The sequence below is a fragment of the Anser cygnoides genome, chromosome 3, assembly GCF_040182565.1.
Source record: "Anser cygnoides isolate HZ-2024a breed goose chromosome 3, Taihu_goose_T2T_genome, whole genome shotgun sequence".
NCBI lineage: Eukaryota > Metazoa > Chordata > Aves > Anseriformes > Anatidae > Anser > Anser cygnoides.
Genome location: NC_089875.1, coordinates 23,071,102 through 23,094,266, shown reverse-complemented (window position 1 = coordinate 23,094,266; position 23,165 = coordinate 23,071,102). Strand labels below are relative to the sequence as shown.

Sequence of the window (23,165 nt, the reverse complement as noted above, 5' to 3'; positions counted from 1 at the left end):
AAACCTCAGTAGTATAGATCTCTTGCTAAGGTTTCTTTCCTCTTTTCTTGTCTTCTAAACAAAACATGCTCCTCAGTATAGAAATTATTCTTTTGGGTCTTAAGTTTATGATAATATGCTTGAAACAAAGTCTCTTATGCTTTAACGTCAATTTTGCAAATGTGCAGCATAGGGAGCACCTTTAAAGTTTCAAATGTACTGATGATAAAGTTTCAGTGCTGTATGCTTCAAACTGAAGAATGAAGTAGTTTTTGTAGACCCAGTAGATGAACTTCTGTTTTTGCAGTCTCCGCAATAAAGCAAAATCTGTCATGTTGCTGCTGCTGCTTTATTAACACAGGAGAGCTATGTACCAGACATCTGTTACTAGCCTGAGATAGAGGTAATGGAAGTGTAGGCTTGCACAACAAAGCTTCATCTCCCAACAGTGGGCTGGAAAAATGAACATGTTACAAGTGAAGAGTTGCTTAGGTGTTGATCGTTATTGGTGTCTCATTCCACAGTTGCTAGTCCTGATCTACAGGACTACTAAAGGAAATTGTGGGGGATTGATTCAAAATCTTTGTTGTAGGCAACTTGGATACCAAGTCATCTCTCACTTGACCAATGTTATCAAGCGCTGGTGCACAGGAAAGTTTTGGCAAGCTGACAGCTTCTGTGGGATGTTGTGTGATTCATTGGTGCCAGTGAACTACACAGTGCTTTGGTGGCATAAGGTACAGGTGTGTCCCTCTGCTTCTCTGGCCATTGGTTCAGAGTTTAGTTGTCTGTTGTTTAATACCCTGCTTCACTCACTGTTCCAGAGTTTAGTTGTCTGTTGTTTAATACCCTGCTTCACTCACTGTTTCAGTGCATAGGTGAGGTGTCTGATATGGGTAGGGACACAGTTTTTCTCAGAAGAATTAATGTATGGAAGGAATGTATTCAGGTGCTTGGGAAAGGCATTTGATTGAAGCATGTAGGGCCTGTCTGTATAATGCCGAGGACGGATATGATGGAGCAAGCTTTTAATGGCTGTAAGCTGGGGGAGATGCTAGCTTTGCAGGGGAGAACACAGCTGGGAAAGATCTCTGTAGCTTCATCAGTGAGATGATACCTCACCTCTACCTCATTTTTCCATCCTCTTTTGATTGATCTAGATTCACATGAGGAAGATGGTGACAACATTGAAAATAACTATTCACAAAGAGGCAGCAAGAACTGTCACAGTGGAAGTTCTATGTTGGGTGTTCATCTCAGTGTTGTAATTGAGGTTTCTTGGAAAGGCTGGTCAGCTCTGTGCTGTAGGGAATGTATTGGATTTATGTGGCAAGGTTTTGGTAGCAGGGGGCTGCAGGCCTCTCTGAGAAGAATCCAGAAGCTGACCCATGTTAGATAAGGGCCAATTTCAGCTGGCTCCAAAGGGACCCGCTGCTGCCCAGGGTCAAGCCAATAAGCGATGTTGGTTGGGCCTCTGTGAGAGCAGATTTTAAGGAGAAAAAACTGCTGCACAACAGCAGCTGGGAGAGAGGAGTGAGAAGCAGCCCCGCAGCCCCCAAGGTGGGTGCAGCAGGAGGGCAGGAGGTGCTCCAGGCAGACAGCACAAGTTCCCCTGCGGGCTGTGGAGAGGCCCCTGGTGGAGCAGGCTGTCCCCCTGCAGCCCACGGGTCCCACACGGAGCAGATCTCCACGCTGCAGCCCGTGGAGGAGCCCCCGGTGGAGCAGGTGGATGTGGCCTGGAGGAGGCTGCGGCCCATGGAGAGCCCCCGCAGGAGCAGGCCCCGGGCCGGAGCTGCAGCCCGTGGAGAGGAGCCCACGCAGGAGCAGGGGGTCTGGGGGGAGCTGCCGCCCGTGGGGGACCCGTGCTGGAGCAGTTTGCTCCTGGGGGATGGACCCCGTGGTACGGAGCCGTGTGGGAGCAGTGCTTGAAGAGCTGCTGCCTGTGAGCTGTTGAGCTGAGCCCACAGGCTCAGTTCGAGAAGGACGGCACCCCGTGGGAGGGACCCCATGGGGAGCAGGGACAGAGAGGGACCGAGAAGGAGCAGCGGAGATGAAGTGCTGTACGCTGACCACAGCTCCCATTGCCCATTCCCCCATGCTGCTTGGTGGGAGGAGGTAGAGGATGGTGGATGGGGGGGGGGGGGGGGGGGAAGGTGTTTTTAGTTTTGTTGTTGTTTCTCACTTCTCTAGCTTGTTAGTTATAGGTAATAGATTTCATTAATCTCTCTATGCTGAGTGTGTTTTGCCTGTGATGGTAATAGTTGAGTGATCTCCCTGTCCTTATCTCAGCTCCTGAGCCCTTTGCATCATATTTTCTCCCCCTTTCTCTTTGAGGATGGTAAGAGGCTGTGGTAGAGCTCAGCTGCCCAGATGAGTAAAACCACCACACTACCTTAAACTAAATATTGAAGTTGGTTACTGCTTTCTTCTTGCGGTTCATATTCAACAGTATTTGCTGTAATTGTCCTTTATATATTTGTACACCGGAAAATTCTTAAGCTCAAGCACAAGATGAGGCTTTGACCCTTGGAAGCTTTTATAGTTAGGCCTGAGATAGCGGTGCCGTCAGCTTTGTATTGATGATGATGCGGTAAAACTGGCTGACTCACCCCTTCTGTAGATGGTGCAGATGTTTCAATTTTAACACAGATTATTCATACAGTGGATCTTTTGTCATCCAGTCTTGTGAAACACCTTCTTAACAGCACTGGTGGAAAGCTTAAGAAATAAGGCAAAATATTTTTTAAAGTCTTTTGTCTTCATTAGCCATACAAAAGCTTTAAAAACTTTTGTAAACAGAGTACAGATTTCTATTCTGTCGTACTGGATTCTTATTAGCTTTTTTTCTTCTGGTGCTAAAGGAATCAGAGTTTTTAGAGGAATTATAATTGGAGTGTTCTTGATACAAACCTTTGGCCATCCAAAATGGGAAAGCTTGGCTTGCTTAAAACTAAATTTGAACTAATTTGAGACATGATGCGTAAACTTCTTCTTAAGGTCAATGTAGCCATGACAAGTTAATGAAGAACTTGAGTGAAATCCTCAGGCAGGTCTTGATGTCTTATGAAATCTGAAGCAGTAACATCAGCCCTAACATCAGCAGTAACATTCAATACTTGTTTCTTTAAGCTGCTGCAGTGATGCCAATCTACTTGCAGGTGCCGGTGATGGTTGAGAATTGTGCTGAACTCACTGACTGTAGGAAGTCTACATTTTTTTAATCCTTAATGCCTGTGCAGTACTTAATGCTTTCTAATTCTCATTAGGTTCTGTGTTTTGATTAAAGAATCTCAAACGTTTTTTACATACGACTAATATGTTAACCCGTATAAGGCAACTGAGAAGTAGGCCTGTCTCAACAAATTGCAGTTTTCTCAGGTATTTGAGTTATTTTGTAAGCTTTTGGATTCCCTGAGGTTTCTGAATTACATAATTGAAACCGATTGGTGTCTAGCTGATTTTCTTTTGTCTTGCAGAGAGGTAAATAGACAGTATCCTTGTGATCTTTTTGCCTTTGGAGGCCACAGCCTCAGCTTTTGTTGTGGCTGCTTTGGGGTGGTTGTGGAATCTGCATCATCCTGGTCTCAGGTGTTTTGTTTATCATAGGTGAATTTCCATGTGTGCAGTCATTCATTGTTAAAATGAACTTATGTTGCTACTGGCTGATCCTGCAATTGACTAAAAAAACCCACATCATTAAGGAAAGGAAGATATTTTACTTGCATACAGAAATATTTCTCATAAAATTGTGTACGCATGGTTCTTATGATGTTGCAGGGCTTCTTACATCAGTTGGTATGATGCTCGGAGATGTGTACGTGAAGTCTCGAAGGGTTGGAAAGTGCATACTGTCCCCTTATTTTCTCTCTGTGACTGTCTGCTAATATGTACAAGATAGTACTTTTTCTGTCTTTGGAGTAGTAACCATTAGAAATCAAGCTAAGGCTTAAATTTTACAGCAAGGTAGGTCTCCATACTTACTGTAGAAAGTTTTTTGTCAAGTGGACACACAGGGTTTTTGTCCTTATCTCCCAACTCTGCATTTCAGTTTGCTGTATATAACTAGAAATTCATCTTGGCTCTCTTGAAATGGCTGTGGAGAAACTGAGAAAAAACAAAATTGATTAATTTGTTCAGTAAAGCGCGCAGAGGCCCTGCTGAAGGATCAGCGATGTGGTGCACCAGGCACTGTAAGCTGTTGTGGTCCGGAGTTCTAGATGCAGTCTGTCAGAATTAATTTAACACGAGTGTTGTTATGCCTGTTTCCAATTTGTACTTAGATTAGATTTTTTAGTTTTTACTTTGTCATAGTTTCAAATGTGGAAATAAAAAGAAATAAGACATCCATTTCTACCACTTTAATGTGTTTTTTTTCTGTAGTACTTGTTTAGTATCTGCTATTATTGAAGCATTTTGACTGTTTTTCCTTGCCTATGCTGTTTTCATGTGACAAATATTCTTTGTTTAAAGCAGGTAAACCAACGAACTGGGAAGATGGTGGCTGGGGAGCCTGGGATGAAGCAGAATTACCAGAACCTGTAAGTTCATATTTATAAGGATTGATTGCTAAATTACCTTTTCTAAAGGACTGTTTCACTTGCTTGTGTTTGCTTTTTTTTTTTTCTCCTTTGGTAGTTATCAACTTGCTAAAATGGATCTTGAACAGCATTTTAAACACTTCTGCTCTTGTCCATTGCTCCCATAATTATTTCCAAATATAGTTTGAATGATTTAGTTATTGTGGTAATTACTCACTCTTGTATTCTGTAGTTTTTTTTCTCTCTTTGTGATGCTGTTGCCTAGTCTTTGCCTATAGTTATCCAGAGACAGGAAGCCTTGTTTTTGTCTCACTTGGTGTCCCTTTGGTGCGAACAGTCTTGCAGTCCTTTCTGAGGAAGTAAAAACAATGCATCTTTATAGTATTTAAAATCCACCTCAACTTTGGTGAAACATAGACATTAAGGACTAGGCAACAGAACCAGCTTCAGTTTATATTTAGAAATAAAAATCATAAAGTAACCTACTTATATATATTTTTAGTAGGCCTATCCAATTCTGTCCCATTTTCCGTGCAGCTTCTGAGCAGTAACTGTGGAGTGACAAATTCATCCATCTAGTCTCAGGATCTAGGTTACTCTTAGAAAAATCTTGGTTCACAGTTGCATGTAAAAATACCATGCTGAGAACAAACACTGAACTAAATGTTCTTCTGGGATTTGGAAGACAGCTTCCTTATAAACGAGCAGGCTGGTACCTGATGCTTAAGAAAAGGGAACTGCAACAGCCTCAGGAGTACTGCTTGTTTTGAGATAGCAACAAGGTTGGAGTAGGTGATCTTAGAGGTCTTTTCCAACCTAAATGATTCTATGATTCTCGGTACCTTCAACCATAATCAGAACAACGTATTACTCTATTTTAGTAGAGAAATGCATCATAAGGAGTAATTCCAGTCTTGAAGTGCATTATCCCTGATCTTAAGTAACTTTGTGAGTTCATGGTCTGTAGGTAAGACTCTCAGAATTTCATGCTATAGTGTGAAGAAAACTGGAATGGTGACAAGTATTGCCTTGATGTCTACCTCTCAGCAGTGTTTGATGCTGCTCAGTTGATGATTTTCTTAAGAGAACTAATATAATCTTTTATAATGGATCTAAACTGAACTCCTAAATCCCGAACCACTGACATAAACATCTTGTAATGATTTTGCAGTACTCCACTTATGTTGTGATGTCTGGATGGTATTACAGGAGAGACCAAATTATACAGATGGGATGAGGACAGCACAGTTGCTCCTTAAAGGAAAGAAAGAAACCACCCCTCTGCCCAGCTAGTGCTGCTGGGAATAACACAGCTGGTCTCAGATTGTTGGTAAGGCTGAGAGACTTCTAGCTGCCAGCTGACTTGAATACGATGTTTTGTTAGGAAAGCTGTCTGTGCAGAAATCCTCTGCATCTGAATGAATCATCTGAACAAAATTGCTTGATTAAGGCCATGTTAGAGCTAATGAGGTACATTGAGGAATCTGGACCTCACCTTGTTAATAAAACTCTTAACTGTTGTAATTGTCTCAATATGCGGGAAGTACGCCCAAGGAGTGGGACAGCATCTTTTCAGCTATTTACTTGAGCAGGGAAACAGATGCTACAGCTGAGGTGAGAAGTTAAAACGAGCGTGGTTTCTCCCAGGGATGAATCACTCTCAAGCTGATGTCAAGGAATGAAAGGAGCATAAAATCTCTTGAATAGCATGGGTGTTCAACTCCACTATGATTTTCATGAAATTAATGTGTTTCTCAGGCTGCATCTTTATTACATGTACCATAATGCTCGTAATTCCCTCAATGTTTTCTACGTATGATGTAAATAGGTCTAGCAGGTGTAGCTGAGTTGTAACTGTCATCGTTTTTATTCATTTCTTTTTAAAATGGCAAACTTCTGCAATGTAGTTCACACCCTTCTTGGTAAAGACCTATGAGTGCTTCTGGCCAAGCAGGTGAAGTCCTCTCTGCTTGCTTGTTTTCATCCAAAGTTGCTGGTGGTTCTAGGTTAAACTCTTAAGAAGGACGGAACTGTCATCCACATGAAAATGGTGGGTCTGTGTAGAAGCATATTCATCGAAGTAGAGACCACACACCAAAACTGAGTTCATCAGTCTAGCACAGAGTTGAGAACTATTATTGTAATATAACAATGTTATGTTGCTAACAATATATTACAATATTACTGTTAGAATATTGTAACAATATAATAGTTTTTAAAACTCTCTGATTTGCATTATAGGTAGTGTAAAATGCATCTCTTCTGGGAATTATTCAAGTCACCTGAACAAGTATCTGTTTCATGGAACTTTTATAAAGACATTGATTTTTAAAAAATTCTTCTGCAAGGTGTCTTCTTATGCAACTGATTTCCTATTTAGTAGGGATGGTGATGCTGACGTCTGATCTTAAGAGCTGATTTTAATCATGCTGTTTTTCACTTTTTAAAGTAGGCTTTTTACAAGTTACGTGCTTTTTCTGTTTTAACACTTTCGTCAGTAATGTGTTGACCATATTTTAAGTCTTTTAGGTTTCAAGTTACTTGTTTATGCATATAGATATTTTTGAGTTCTGAGGTATATTAATTTATTTTAATCTTTAAACAAGTCTTTGATTTTTGGTTTCTATTTCCTCAATTTGAAACACATTACATTAAAAAATAACTGCAAGGATTTTCTTTGGTTTCTGCTTATATATTTTTGCACTTAATATGTTTACCTTTGACACAAGGAGTTAAAAGTCATGAGTATCCCAGGAAATCATTATCATTATCTCTTTGTAAAGTCTTGAAAAATGCCAGTGTGCTCTCTGTCAGTGTGTGTGTTAGAAATAGCTGGATAAAAATTATTAGCAATTGGGACTGCAGCCTTGTAACCGCAGGTATCCCTGCTGAGGTCGCATGACTGTACATTTTCTATGGACGGAAAAAGTTTTTTGTGACTTCATAACAGGATTGCCTTTCTGCAAGGAACTTGATCTTGTTCACATTGCATAGGCAAGAACTAGGCCATTCATATTGATGGTGGATAGGAGTGGGAAGAAGCCAGTCTCTTTTACTTGTCATGCACAGATCTTTTCCTAGAGCATTTCATGGAATCATAGAATATCCCAAGCTGTAAGGGACCCACAAGGATCATTTAGTACAACTCCTGGGTCTGCTCAGGACCACCCAAAAACCAGACTGTGTGTCTGAGAGCGTTGTCCAAACGCTTCTTGAACTCCAGCAGGCTCAGTGCCATGGCCACTGCCCTGGGGAGCCTGTTCCAGTGCCAGACCGCTATCAGTGAAGAATCTTTTCCTAACACTCAGCCTGAACCTCTCCTGTCCCAGCTCCATGCTGATCGCTCTGGTCCTTTTCGCCGTCACCAGGAATACAGCTGAGAGGGAAATGTTGTACAATTCACACATAGCAATGGAGTGTAATAAGTGTAATAATGCATAGAGAGTGCGGGGTCATTGGTCAGTGTGTGAAGTAGCTTTTTTTTAACAGAGGATTTTCCTGTTACTTCATTTTAAGGAGTTGTAGGTGAAAACAACCAGCTCTCCATTTAATCCTCTGGTGTTTCTTACAAAGTCTGGGTTGAAGCTAGCTTAAACTGAGATTTGTACTTTACTGCTGTGAACCATTTAGTTTGCTATTAAATATAGTCTAAAGCTTTTGCTGTGTTTGAACTGTAGAAGGGAAAACCCCAAATAAATATTATTTACAATCTTAACTCCCAGTGGGGATTTTTCTGTTTTCTGATTTGCAAACATGCAAATATAATTAGTGCAAGGTTGCCTTTTTGTGTATCATGGCTTTTTATGCAAGTTGGAGGGCCAGCAACTTGAAAGGTGATTGTGCGTTCAGGACTGGTAATGAGAGCAAGTCAGAGTGTCATGAACCTTGCAGGTTTTTCTGTATGTAAAAATAATTGCATGCATTAACTAAAGCTTTACCTGTAGGAAGAAGAGGAATCTGCTTCCAAGAACCAGAAAAATTACTGGCTTCAAGACTGTGTGTTGTCCTTGTCACCAACAAATGACCTGATGGTAATAGCAAATGAGCAGAAAGCAGTTTTCTTAGTGTGTAAGTATACATTCTACTAAGTATATGTGTTAGTACATTTAGTAGTAGTGAGATCTAGTTTTTTTCTCCTGTCTACTTACCCTCCCAAGTCATATTTTGAAGAATTTTGGAACGTTCTGTAGTACCTGTTGTGTATTTTCTAGGTATTGCTTGGTAAGTTACTTATTTTGTCCTTATTTCTCAGCTATAGTGTTATCTGAGAAAAATATTTTATCATTAATAACTAAATCCAAAATATGCTGTATAAATACTCTGTTAATCAGAGATGTTGACGTTAATCATGCCCAATAAGCGGAACAAAACTTTTCTGTTAGTTTTATCCTTTACTAAAATATTTTAACTTATTTTTCTTCTCCCTTGAAAAAAATGAACTGAGTCACGATTGCTTGAAGGAGAGAAAATTGAGGTGGATTGTCTTCAAGATTTCCAGCATTGATAAAAAATTCTTCTCCATCCTGAAGAATACTTGGCTTTTTATTTTACTCTAAAGCAGAGTTCTCAAACTGTTTTTAGAGGTACACTGAATAATATATAAACACTGATCAACCGTCTTCCATTTACACGTGCTGATGCCTGGGGTATTGCTCTTAACACATGCAATTGGTGGTTGATGCTGGGAAATGAACTTGATGCTGGGAAACCTAGTGCTATGGGATGATTCGTCCCCGTTGCTCTTGTGAGATCCCACCTGGAGAACTGCATTCAGCTCTGGAGCCCTCAGCATAAGAAAGACACAGACCTGTTAGAGCTGGTCTGGAGAAGAACCATGAGGACAATAAGAGGTCTTGAGCATCTCTCCTATGAAGACAGGCTGAGAGAGCTGGGGCTGTTCAGGCTAGAGAAGAGGAGAACTTACAGCAGCCTTCTAGTACTTAAAGGGGGCCTACAAGGAAAGATAGGGAGGGACTCTTGGTCAGGGAGTGTAGTGATAGAACAAGGGGGGATGACGTTGACTAAAAGAGGGTAGATTTAGATCAGGTATAAGGAAAAAGCTCTTTACTATGACGGTGGTGAGGCACTAGAACACGTTGCCCAGAAAAGCTGTGGATGCCCCATCCCTGGAAGTGTTTAAGGCCAGGTTGGATGGGGCTTTGAGCAACCTGATTTTGTGGAAGGTGTCCCTCTCTGCCCATGGCAGGGCGGTTGGAACTAGATGACCTTTAAGGTCCCTTCTAACCCAAACCATTCTGTGATTCTTTAATATCCTTTAAGAACAAAACCACAAAAAAAAAACACAACAGATTGTTGAAGCTTGGAGTTGCATAAATAGGCAAATGCATTTGCAGCATGACAAATTAATGCAAGTTATGTGCAATTATATATTCTAAAAAACACATAGGTTAGTTGCTAATTTTTCACAGAAAATAAAATGACAGCGGTATTCCTCAGAAAGTTCCTAATGGATCAAGAATAAGTAGATGATTTAGCTCACCTGCTAGAGAACTGCTGTGGCTGAACTTCTCTGTAGTAACTGTACCACACAGTGGTAGGTTGTCCTTGTGTCTCAAGTTTTAGGCATCAGACAAATCCCACACAGCGTTAGTTGTACATTTGCAACTGGAAGATGATTCAACAGTAAAATGTCAGTTGCAATTCAACCCTGTGAATAAGAAAGTGTAGTGTTTTCTAACCTTGGTTATGATGTGATCATTAAAAGTTGTCAGATTTAGTGTAGGATTCCCATGCCTGTTTTGGGGAGTTAAAATTAAAGTTTTGCTATCTGTTTAAGCTCAGCTTCAGTAATCATCCCAGAAGCAGCTTGCCCTTGCTTAATACTTTTATCCCAAAGATGCCTGTTATATTAATTGAACCTTTTAAAATTTCAGGAAGTGGGTGTTGTTGTATGGAGGTTTTTGAACAAAACCAAGTGTTCAGAAGGATTTTAATAGCATATTGTTCTATTTGAGTTTTTTAGAAACAAGATTTCTTTAGAAAAGTTACTAAAAACAGTGTTTTATTTACAATCTTCAAGGTATGTAATTGGTGCTTAATCTAAGTGTGGTAGGATGTATTGTACAGAAGCAAAGATTAAGAATAGAATTATATCTGTGAGATGCAAGGCATTACAGTTTAATAGATGCTGTCTATTTTTAATGGCAGCTAAATGGAAGCACAGTGACCAGGGCAAAGAAGAAATGCAGTATGCTGTTGGCTGGAGTGGCTCTCTGAATGTTGAAGAAGGGTAGGTCTTGAAATGTAGCTGTGATTAAAATGTTTTTGTATTTAATAATTGGTAGCATATAGTTTTTGGCTATTATCTAAGTACATTCATGGTTTTATACATTTTAATGTTGAAAACAACACTAGTAAGTTGTGTGACCTTTGTCTGCTTCATGGGCAGTGTGATATCTTAGGACAAGTTCATAAAATTGAGAAGTGCTGTCTGCAAATCAGTGTATTTCCATATAACTTAGACATTCTGAACAAATCTGGATTATTGGGCTTTTTACAGGTTCCTGTCACTAGAAGAAAAAAGTATATGTATTCTTTTACTGTAGGTAATACCATCTCTATACTAGAGATGGTATTTTGTCAGGACATGTTGCAACTGGAAATGTATGAAGTTGTTTTAGAAATTCTTATTTTCATTTTCACAACCTCAAGCAAATAGGAAGCCATCTCTTTAAGAAGTCAGTTGAAGTTACAAACAGTGATCAACATTAACATGCTTTTTAATGTATTAATCTTCTTAGATGCGTTGAATTTCATCTATGCTTTGCATCTCTGACCTCCATAGTAAAAAGTCTTTTACATGCTTCTGTCACTTTTTGAAATGGTTTTAGGCTCCAAGTCATTAAGAGGACTTGGAAAATTTGTCTTGGTCATATATTTGGTGTTTATACGAAATTTCTGCTAGATCTGTCTTCAGATAACCAGACTGATGCTTTCTGGAATCTCCCATATGGAATAGGATTTGGATTTCCTTATGGAGTTTGCAGTCTTGAGTTGCTGTCTGCCTTTGAACATGCCTGTTGGCTTCACCCTTCTGTTATTCTGTAGGAGGCATTGACTTAATCAGTCTATCTCCAATCTGTAAAAATAAACTTGCTGCTGCCATATATTTGAGCTGTTTTATGGTGTGTATGGTGTGTATTTAGGACCTTTCCCTATCCTACCACTGAAATTACCCTGTAAATTTTTATTAAAAACAAACAAAGGAAAAAGACCAAACAACTCTGGAGTCTTAGTATTGTCAGAGCCCCAAGAGATGCTGTCATACGGAATGGGTAGCTTTGTTTAGATAAATGGTTATGCTTGCTATGGCTTGATTTAAGGGTTTCCTGTAGGTGGGGGTTTTATTTCTGGGTAAGCATAAATGTAACAGATACTGTCAGATTGTCTAAAGACTTGAATTTTTCTGCCCAGAGTTGTCTTCAACTGAAAATACCCTGTGGTGGCTATGCTTTCCTATTAAAGATGAGATTTCACTGAGATATTAAACATAGATTTTAAGCTGTGATTTTACTGCAACTCATGTTAAACTTGCATTTAGAAAGCTTCTTTCTGTAATTGTCTAGTCTGGTAATTTAATTGCTCCATAGGGAGTGAAGGTGACCTCAAATGCAAATAACCAACAATACTGCAGGCATTTACACTTAGAGTGATGTTTGGAATGTCATCTTGAATTTATATGCTCTTTCACAAAACCTCTGTACTGCTTGTGTTTCCCCAGAAAAACTGTCTATTGTGGTAACAGTTAAATAACTTTCGATTTGAAATATTGTGGCCTGCCCTTCTGCTTGCCTTTTGCACACTCTGCCTGCTGTACATTGAATGTGCTCAGATTCTTCTGTAGCTGAGAAGACCGTGTTCTTGAAATTCTCTCAAATTATGAAGTGGTGAAATGCAGTGGATGTAAAATCATACTTAATTACATAATGTACTTCAGAAGTGTATTTTGATAAATATGGTTTAATTTTTTTTTTAAGACTTGTCCTCAGTATATATATCAGTATAGATCAGAACAAACATATTTACCTTTACGTATGTGTCATTTGATTTGAATATTTACTGAAGAGAGGTGTCAGAGTAATCAGTCCATGAATGATGAAAGAGAGCATTAAAAAGGTGTAATAAGTACTTACGCAATCCATTTGGGCACTGTTCGTGTGAACTCGTAATTTAAAGTATTTTTTTAAAAGAAAGGTTTTTTTTGCCTTTTTTGGTATGAATTTGATAAATTGTGTGATGATTTAATATTTTGTTAAAATATTAAAAATGCTGACTGGGCAAGATCTGTCACGTAGAGCAAACTTTCACAACTGGAGGATAAAATATGCTTATTAGTTTTATCTTTCTGTTTCTAGTGAATGTGTGAGTAGTGTATTGTGTATCCCACTGGCAAGTCAGAAGAGGTAAGAATTGATATTCCTGTGAATGTGCATTGTCAGTCTCCTTATATTAATTACACTTACGTCTGCAGCTTAGAACAGGATTTGTTCTTAACTTCTGGTTTGTCTTTGTGAAACAGGAGTTCCACAGGTCGTCCTGACTGGACCTGCATTGTGGTTGGCTTCACCTCTGGCTATGTTCGATTTTATACTGAGGTATGTTTCTCAGCATGGCAGGCCCACAAGGCAGCTACTGTAATAAATATTTCTATAAAATATCCATTTCTGTAGTTATTGCTCTTTGCCTTCCCTAAGAAAAAGGACAGTATTGTTCACAGTGATTATTCTTTCTCTTTTAGAGTGGAGTACTGCTTCTTGCACAGCTTTTAAATGAAGATCCTGTCCTGCAGCTTAAGTGCAGAACCTATGAAATTCCCAGGCATCCTGGTGTCACAGAACAGGTTTTGTCAGATTATTTCAAAAGCGAAGTGGCAGTGTTAAGGGGTATGGAAGGGAGTCTTCTCTGTGAATCCTCTACATTCTTTACCAGTGTTTGATGGGTAGAAAATTCTGTAGAACAAGAGACGGTGAATGTCTTGTTCTAGAACTACTTTTGCTTGTATAGTTAGAGGATTCAGCATTTCTTTTGTTTTTTGAGTTTGCTCTGTAGATTTGTTTCTGTTTTGTCTGTGACAGTGTTGCAAAGGAAGGATTCATTCATATCCTGTCTTTTCATTTGTGTGCACAAATATGATAATATATCGAGGAAAGGAGAAAACACATCTTGATAGATGCCAAGAGCTATACGTACTCATTTGTAAGCACTTGCTTCACAGAGAAGATAGTTGAAAATTAAAAAACAGTGTTTATTGGAGGTGGTGCTAAGAATCTGCATGTAATTCTATTTCCTATAGAGAAGGTACTTGTAGAGCGCAGGCTATTTAGTAGAAAAGTCATTTTTCTTTGCTCTTGGCTGAGTTGACATGCTTTATGCAAAAAACTAATGAAGTTGCAGAAACTTCCAAGCTTGCTTTATGCAAATGTTCATGTGATTTTTAGTATGACATTTTAGGATCAGTTTTGAAATACGGAAGGATTAAGGAATTTGAATCTTGAATTTATATGACCAAATTAACATTTTTGTGCAAAAGTGGTAATTCAGGTGCTAATCTACTTTGAGAATTTGGTGTGTAAAACCTTGACAGTTGTATTCTAGATAAACGTGTCTTTCTGTGGCCTTCACAAGCTACTGTAACTTTTGTTTTCTCCCTAAGACATAAAATACATTAAGCAAACATAAGTCACTGAAAGAAGATAAAAGTATAAAATGATGGGCTTTAAATAACTGTTCATATATGGGACAGTGTTAATACTTAATTTTAGTAGTTTTGTTGCCTGGGGCTTGTTAGAAATTAACTCTTTGGATGTAATGCTTTTTTTCATGTAGTTAACAGCTTCTTTTCTAGTTTGTACTGTTACAGCAGTAACTGTCTTCTCCCATTTGCTTTCACAGAATGAAGAACTAAGTATCTTGTATCCGGCAGCAATTGTGACAATTGATGGTTTCAGCCTCTTTCAGTCCCTTCGTGCATGTCGCAATCAGGTAGCAAGAGGTAGGTTTAAGAGGAAATACTTATTTCTGAGTTTGTTAATAGAACATTACATTACATGAAATTTACTTATGTTTGTCAGATATCAAATCAAGGTGAAATTTGTATCTTCCTTGCTTGTCCTTTAATGTGGATGCATATATTGCATTTGTGCAGATTGCTTCCACAACAGAAAATGTCCTCAGAGTGCAAGTTGCCTGAGTGGTATTGACTGTCTTGCACATTCTAAACATAAACTTCAAATTTCTTCTTTTTTTTTTTTTTTTCCTTTATTGTGCTATTGCTTTGCCTTTGACTCAGAGGTTTTTCTGTGTTTTATCAAATTTTGTCAGCTGCAGCATCTGGCAATGAGAATGTTCAGCCGCCACCGTTAGCTTATAAGAAGTGGGGTTTGCAGGATGTGGATACAATTGTTGACCATGCTAGTATTGGTAAGCACTTCTGTTTATTTTCAAATATTTGGCTTGAATGAAATTGAATGGTTTAGTGTTGTTAAGCTTGAGGTGAGAGCACTTATTAGTGGTACTGTTTGGATAAAAATAGTGGGAGAAGGTTGGTGTAATGAATGATAGCATTAATCACCATCAAAAGTACATTGTACTTTGTTTACTAGTCTCTTTGAGCATCCTCTGTCCATTTGAGGGGAGAGAAAGGATATTACAGTGCTAGCTGTCTTGTCTTCTAATTTGGCAAGAAACAGACCAGAGAGACTAGATCTGATGCAGTTCTTCCCTTTTCTGCCAGGTTAAAGAACTGTCTGGCAGGCAAGTTCAGACTGATGGGGGTTTTACCTGAATCTAGCATATCAAGAAACTAAAATTTGAGATTGTGCCTTTCCAAAAAAAGGCAAACGTACTTCTAGACTCTAACTTTTACTTCTTAGGAATTTGCAGAAGTCCAGATTCTTGTCAGACAGGCAGATCTGAGTGACAGTAAACTTCATTACTCTTCCATTTTTTCACAAAAGCATGTGGGAGGTCAAAAGAGGGCTAAACAGGCAAGTGAAGTGGATTTGGTTAACCATCAATAGATGTGTTTTGCAGCTGAACTCTACAATACTGATACTGTTCTTCAGCATGTATCTCTGCTGGTTCTGTAGTTGTTAATGTTCAGGAAATATGTGGGAATCTTCACTTTTCTCATCATGTAAGATTGTTCCTATTTTTTATCATCACAACAAATCTTGCTCAGCTTTTTTAATGAAAACTAGGGCACTTTGTCTTACTTTTGCTCTTCTAAACAAGCAAACTATGCTTTATAATTAACTAAAATACATTAGGTTATTTCTGCTGTATTGTTTGGAATTTATATGGTTAGAGGTACTCCTTCCCAAATCTTGGCTGGTCAGTCAAGAAAGCAAGGCAGGAATGTATTTAGACTTGCATTGCATGTTTTTGTTCTGAAAGTAAAAGACACTCGCTTTAATGTTTTTGTTAGGCATCATGACATTATGTCCTTTTGACCAAATGAAGACTGCCTCCAATATAGGTGGATATAATGCAGCTATAAAAAACAGCCCACCTGCTATGTCTCAGTATGTTACTGTTGGATCCAATCCTTTCACTGGTTTCTTTTTTGCCCTGGAGGTATGTACTACAAAGCTGACTTTCTGAAACTGTTTGAATAAGTAGTAATTCTTATTTCTATATAAGTATTTCAAAGTTATTCTTATAGCCATTGTATGCTGATGATTCCCCCTCTTGATCAGAAACTGGAGTCATTTGGTAATGGTAGTCACGTCTACCACAGGTTTCTGTCAATGAATTACTTATCCTAAAACAAATTTGATAGAAATTTGTTAATTTATTGCCAGTTAGGTAACCTGAGATTTTATTTATAATTAGGTTGTAGTTGTGTAAACATGTCTGTTAGGGATTTTTGGAGGCTTTGGGGCTTTGGTCATGTACATGGCCTGAGTATACTGTGGTGACTTCATACAGTGGCACTGCTACTTGTAGAAGAGAACTACAGCTTTTGCTTAATGTTACCTATAATACACTTAAACTTCCTTTTTTTTCTTGTATTGGAGGAAAAGGTTGTCAATGTAGCCGTGTGTGTCTTGTACATTCAGACCCTACGTGTGTGCTGGCCTTATCAGGGTTAAAAGTTGATTGAAAATGCTAGAATTGGAATTTTGATTTTGTACTTGCTTTTGCAACATGTTTATGACAGAACTATTAACATTGGTATTTGCAAGGACTTCAAAGCCATATGCCAGCTAACTCTCCATGATAACTCATACACAGAGTTTATTTAACTTCCGTTGCAGACAAACTTACTGAGCTACCAGTGACTTACGGGAGGATTTTGAAATGGTAAAGATGTCAGAATGGCTCTTCTGGGGGCAATGAATTAAAATTTTTTAGAGTCTTAAAGCTATGCTTTCTAAACTGAAGGTCCATAGGAGGCCTAAAAAACTACCTAAACTTTTTGTTTCTTTCTTTCAGGGTAGCTCACAGCCTCTGTTGTCTCATGTTGCCTTAGCAGTTGCAAGTAAACTGACTTCAGCATTATTTCACGCTGCCAGGTAAATGAAATAAAAAATGATGTTAAATTATTTTTATTTTAGTAACTACCTAATAGTTTGAGGATTTTTTCAGAAACATTAGTATAGTTCTACTAATACCTTTTTCTATTGCAAGTGGCTGGCTTGGTTGGAAGAGCAAACATGAAGAAGAACCTGCCCAAAAACAGAAACCAAAAGTTGAACCAGCAACCCCATTGGCAGTGAGGCAAGTTTGAAATACTGTCTTAATTGCTTTAAAAATCTTGTTTTCTTAATTATTTGAATTATTTTGAAAAGTGCATAACTGAACCTGTTTATTTTTTCTGACTTTAAACAGTGATGATAGTTTGCTGATCACTTGTTTTAAGCTTGTTTCATTTCAGTTTTATTCTGTGCAAATTACACGTTTCTTCAACTTCTGTTGAACAAACTTGTTTGTTGTTGCTGTAAAAGAACAGTTTGCACAGTTTAGTGATAGTGTAGGTACATGAACATCCCCTGAAGTTTATCACTGAAGTACTTCAAAGAAGCTGCATGAGTTGCTTGTTGCTTGTAACTTAAAACCTCTCAAAAAAAAAAAAAGTCATCCCAATTTCCTGTTGGGTGAGGAGGGAGAATGGGGAAAAAGGTTGTAACTTAATGCTTTCAAAAAGGCTGATAAAAGACTAAGAAATCAGGAAGAACAATCAAGATTGAATTTAAAGTATTTTCAAGACTAGTTGGCAGTCAGGGGGGGCTTACAAAGTAACACACTGCTCTGAGATCCTTGTGTGACAACACATTGCCAAGGCAGCTGCTTATCCTAGTTTCTGAAATTTGGTTTTCAGTAGGACATTAACAGACCTTCAAGATCTCTCAGTAGACAGCACAAAGAGTTGTCATCATTTGCTTTTCATTTTACCCAAATCTTTATGGCACCCTAAAAGTAAAATAGGAAGAGAAGAATTAGTCTTTATGAGATACTGTTTAGTATTTCTCAAAAAATATCTATCTAGTGTTTTTCTTTGATTTTTAGGTTTGGACTACCAGATTCCCGTCGCCATGGTGAAAGAATATGTCTTTCTCCATGTAACACATTAGCAGCAGTAACAGATGATTTTGGAAGAGTTATTTTACTGGATGTTACAAGAGGACTTGCAGTTCGCATGTGGAAAGGTATGGTAGCGTATGTCAATATAGCAAATGATACTTTTCAAAATACTGTGGCTTCTCATGTTCAGACTTAGAATTCCAAATGTTATTCTATTATTATGAGAGACTTCAGTACGCTGTCTTATTACAAACCGAATATTAAAGATGGATTTGTTGTAAACTCCATATGGGTATTGTACCAATCCCTGGAATACTGAAATGGAATACAGTAACAGTTTGGTTTGTATAGTTTGCCTGCAGTCTGTATCACAGCAGAAAGCTTTTGGCCTATTTTTTTTTAAAAGATCTTTAGCTCTATTATCCAAGATACCTTCTCTTGATAAGCTGTAGTGTCGTCTTTAATTCTGCTGAGAAAGGAAATGATTTTTCAAACTTCTGTTTAGAGGATACACAATTCATTAGACCGTCATTTCATCACGGTGACTGCACAGTAAGTGGGTGTCCAGTGTCTTCTGAACTGAGTTTTTTTTTAGAAAATGTAGATGTTAAGCTTTCAAATTGTAATCATACCTAATCTTACAACACCTTGTTCCCGTCTACAGAATTAAAATTTTGCACTTTTTTTTAATGAGATGAGAGATACGTTTTATGAATAGTTAGTAAATCTCCCTCTCTCCTGATAGTTCAGATTAGTGGTCGTGAATATAGTAGCAACTTCAGGGACATGCTGGCAGTGTAATAGCTATAGTAATTTTTTTAGATTTTTAAATAAAATTTTTATTAAAAAATTATAAAATTTTTCTTCATTACTGAGAGCTTTGTATAATCTAGCTTGTACTGTCAGAGTCCCAAGGTTTTTTTGTTTGTCAGACACATTCGCCAGCCTTTCCCTACTGCAGCTTTGAGTGAGAGTGTTGAGATGTGAAATAGTTTTGTTTGTTTGTCTTAAGCAAATCTTTCTAATGAATTAAATATTTTGAACCATATCTTTATCATTAATAGAGTTGTGAATACTTTGCAACCTTCTTAGTGTAATACATCTTGTCGTAAGCTTGTTTTATGCATTAATGTTTCACTTGTGGATTGAAGTATTCATTCATACTTGCTAAACCATTGCATTTAGTGATGTCAGCAGAACATTTCTTCCTCTTTTGTTTATGAAGTTTGTAAGTGGGTAGTACTTGCATTACCCAGAGAGAGAGTGAAGATGAGCATCTATTTGTTTACTGAGAATTACATTTTAATCACAAAAACATATGAACAAAAACTTACATATCCTACTTGACTATGCAAGTTTCCTTCATTAAATCTTCTCTTTAGTTTTGAAATGTAAGAAATTTGGACACAGATCTTTCTTCTCTGAGAAGTTTTTGCATTGATGTAATGTCAAAATACAGACCTGGTGAGCTGTGGTGTGTTTTTTTTTTTTGTGGCTTCTCCCAGAAGAACTTGTTTCTTGCAAAAGCATTGCAGGAGGCAGCATTTGGCTCTGAGGAGTCCTCTGATGGGCCCTGCTCTGAGTGCAGGGACCAAAGCTTAACAGGAGTCTGGCTACTGGCCAGAATTGCACAGTTTGAAACAAAGTTTGACAGCTTGCCACTGGTAAACGGTGGTAATGTATCCTCATCTTGTATTAGTTTCTGTACACTAATGAATTTCTATCTTCTCTTACAAAGGATACCGTGATGCAGAAGTTGGTTGGATACAGACTGTAGAGGACCTTCATGAGAGGGAAACTGAGAAAGTGGATTATTCTCCTTTTGGAAATGCACAGTGTCCAAGCAGAGTGGCTCAGTTCCTTGTGATCTATGCTCCAAGGAGAGGAATTTTGGAAGTGTGGAGCACACAGCAAGGGCCTCGTGTTGGGGCCTTCAACGTGGGGAAGCATTGTCGGTAAGACATAGTTAGGATGTGGGCACACTAGCTGTGTTGGTGCAGTACACCAGTACATGCATATTCCAGTGACAAAAGCGGAAAGCGCTGGCAGGCTCTTGCTGCATTCCCTGCAGTGTTTCCAGTGAAAGCAGCATCTTGTTTTATAGAATGGGATTCTGTCATGCTCCATCACTCTACACACTTTACTGATAAACACACCTAGCAGTTGTTAAACTTTAGCTTTATTTAAAAAAAAAAAAAAATCATTTTATTCAGTATATGAAAATTGAAGGTTGCTGATTTCATTCTTAACTGTAAATGCCGTGTTTTTTTCATTGGTTTCAGGTTATTGTATCCTGGTTATAAAATAATGGGTTTAAACAATGTGACCAGTCAGGGATGGCAGCCCCAGACTTACCAGATATGTCTTGTTGATCCAGTCGCCGGAAGTGTAAAAACTGTCCATGTACCTTTTCATTTTGCATTGAGGTAAGGACTTTATGGACTCTATTTAAGCAACTGGATTTCATTATTGTTTTTAGAAACTGTTTTATTTATTGAGAGTGATTCTTGTGTTCATTTTCAGGCCAAGTACTACTCTGGTAATATCCTTATTTTTTTCAAATATTAAATTTATTTTTATTAATATAATGTTACCTTAAAGTATCATAAATGCAAAGTAGAAAACTCCAGTTTTCTTCATACAGTTAAATTATTTCTCTACAGTGATAAAAAAAGTGAGCGAGCAAAGGATATGCATCTAGTAAAGAAGTTAAATGTTTTACTCAAAGCTAAAGCCTCAGATCCAGGTAGGTTCTCTTAACATACAGTTTGAAGAAATTATTTATTAAATGGTTTGTCTATTATTTGTCCTGTAAGTATAGAAACACAGGCGTGATAACAGTGCTTTCTAACAGCTGCATGTGCTATGAATTATGATCTTTAAGTGGCTTGTATTTTTTTGTAGACTACTAGATTAAATTTATCTCGTGCAAAGATCCAGTATAAGTTTTGTCTGCTAGTTAAATCTTTGATCAAAATATTAAAATCTCCTTTGAGTGCTTGCTAGAAACGTGATCTGTTTGCAACATGTTATGCTATGTAATGCTCAGCGTTTGAATCTACATATCCTTCTTCCTTTAAATAATATATAATTCTTAAAAAAGATAGATTTGGAGATGCCAATGAGCTGTTATGTTGTTTCATTTTCACCAAGCCTATTTTGGCACCTTCTGTAATGTTGTATCCAGCTCTATAGCATGAACTGATCATGTACATCTCAGCTGTGGTGCAGGTTGACTTGTTTGTCAGAATCCATTTTGAAAAATATGAATTAATATCATCATTGTCTTTGTTTGCAGACTTGATTGAAGCTGAAGCGAAGGAATTAATACTTGATATTAAATACCCTGCTACAAAGAAACAGGTAAATATTTAAAGTCAGTACACTTCAATATTAGAAAAATGTGTTATTAGATTAGTGCTAAATGCTTTTTAAATATTTAAAAATATTTTAATTGTTCCTAGAGTTGAAGCAAATGATTGAGCTATTATATTGACTTGTGACTTCCTCAAGGCATCTTCCATGATAATAATTGAAATAATAAAAATAGAGCAGACCAGCAGACCTTACTATAGGATCAAAATATGCCACAAGTATATGTGAAGACCAAAAAAAAAAAAAAGCTGAAAATAGTTGTCAAAGTTTTGCTGTTGTTGGTTTACCTTTTATGTTTTAACAGTAAAATGAAATAAATGTTTAATTCTGTTGAATGTCTGCTTGACAGGCTCTGGAAAGTATATTGACAAGTGAACGCGTGCCACTTTCATCTCTCACAAACATCACTCAGACATTAATGGATAATTTAGAAAAACAGGGTAGGTGGATATTTATTTTGCAAATATGGAGAGGCATTTGCACTGTCTGCAGTGCTGTAAGGCAATTGTAGAACTACTCTGTTCCACAGGGGTATCAGACTTGATCTGCTTAGTTTTCATGCTAGCTTTCACAGTATGTTGCTTCTACAAATTGATCTTTTTTCCACGCAGACAGCAAATAGCTTGCTAACAAATATGCTTTGCTATACTTGCCACGTACCTAACAATTTGTGGTTGTATTTAAAAAGAAAAATAAAATAAATGGGCTGAGTACTTGCATCTAGAAAAAAGCTTCCTTTAGAAAAAAGGCTTCACAGGCTGTGAAGACATTTTAGCGCTTTTTCTCTTTCCTAGGAAGACAGTAAAGATATGGTACTTTGGATCTGTAAATCTTAATGTACTGGAGGCACTGAGTATCTGAGTTCTGGTCAGATGCCTAGTGTCTTCTCTTGGTAAGCTTCACTGACATTGTATTTCATGTTCTGCTGGGGACAGTCTCAGGGATTGTCATTATCCATTCAAAAAAAAAAAAGAAAACCAACCTTGTTGCTAAAGTTTGTGAGGTTCTTTCTTTGAAATGATGCACTTGGATTTTACCAGATCGGGAGAATCCTCCTTGTGTTTGAGGTGACCTCATTTAGGAGATCCAGCTGGATATTGTGGCATAAAGTGGAGAAGCATGTGCCTGCCACTTTGTGTATGTTAGGACTTCTCAGCAGTAGAAATCTGTCCATTTTTTTGTTTGTTTGTCTTCCCTGGATTCATTTCAGCTTGTTAGGAGGAGAAGACCCTTTAACAATAGGAGTCAAGAAATCCCTACCACTGTTGTGTCAAAGTCCTGAATAAACTGTTTGCCAATTAGAATGGCTGTTTCCCTTGAGACAGCCTCAGTGAGAATGCGGCAACACATTTTCATAGTTTAAAAGCTTTGAGGGGAAATCTTGTTGGGGACATTTTTTTGTGGCTTTGACCATTTTCTTGAAGTGGTGTGTAAAGGAAAGAGTGAGTTTCACACATGCAGTTCTGTAAGAACTCTTTTTTTAAGTGCCCTTTTCCACTGAAGAGGAATTGACAGAGTTGTATACTTAGGTCTGAGTGTGTATTTTTGTGTATTATTCCCATTAATCTTTTATTGTCATACATAACATTATTTCCTCACAGTCACAATGAAGAACAAACTTGACTAATGTTCCAGTCTTCTAATTTCACAAGAGCAGTGGCATATCTTGCAGTGTGCTTAGTAGGCAAAAGATAATGAGAAACAGATGCCAGGCTCTATGAATGTTGT

General features: G+C 37.9%; 1 protein-coding gene across 2 annotated transcripts in view; it reads left to right on the top strand.

Moving 5' to 3' along the window:
• Positions 1-23,165, top strand: part of RAB3GAP2 (RAB3 GTPase activating non-catalytic protein subunit 2) — a 50,602-nt gene that overhangs the window by 5,528 nt on the left and 21,909 nt on the right. The window contains exons 2-18 of one of the 2 annotated variants that reach the window (XM_048057564.2): positions 4,453-4,517; positions 8,462-8,585; positions 10,686-10,767; positions 12,893-12,940; positions 13,057-13,132; positions 13,276-13,377; positions 14,430-14,529; positions 14,859-14,957; positions 15,964-16,112; positions 16,974-17,053; positions 17,169-17,258; positions 18,048-18,187; positions 19,801-20,017; positions 20,345-20,488; positions 20,726-20,808; positions 21,361-21,425; positions 21,787-21,877. In XM_048057564.2, the coding sequence (XP_047913521.1) occupies positions 4,453-4,517; positions 8,462-8,585; positions 10,686-10,767; positions 12,893-12,940; positions 13,057-13,132; positions 13,276-13,377; positions 14,430-14,529; positions 14,859-14,957; positions 15,964-16,112; positions 16,974-17,053; positions 17,169-17,258; positions 18,048-18,187; positions 19,801-20,017; positions 20,345-20,488; positions 20,726-20,808; positions 21,361-21,425; positions 21,787-21,877 (1,755 nt within the window). Of the gene's footprint in view, positions 1-4,449; positions 4,518-8,461; positions 8,586-10,685; positions 10,768-12,892; positions 12,941-13,056; positions 13,133-13,275; positions 13,378-14,429; positions 14,530-14,858; positions 14,958-15,963; positions 16,113-16,973; positions 17,054-17,168; positions 17,259-18,047; positions 18,188-19,800; positions 20,018-20,344; positions 20,489-20,725; positions 20,809-21,360; positions 21,426-21,786; positions 21,878-23,165 lie in introns of both variants that reach the window. The other variant, XM_048057563.2, reaches the window with a different exon arrangement.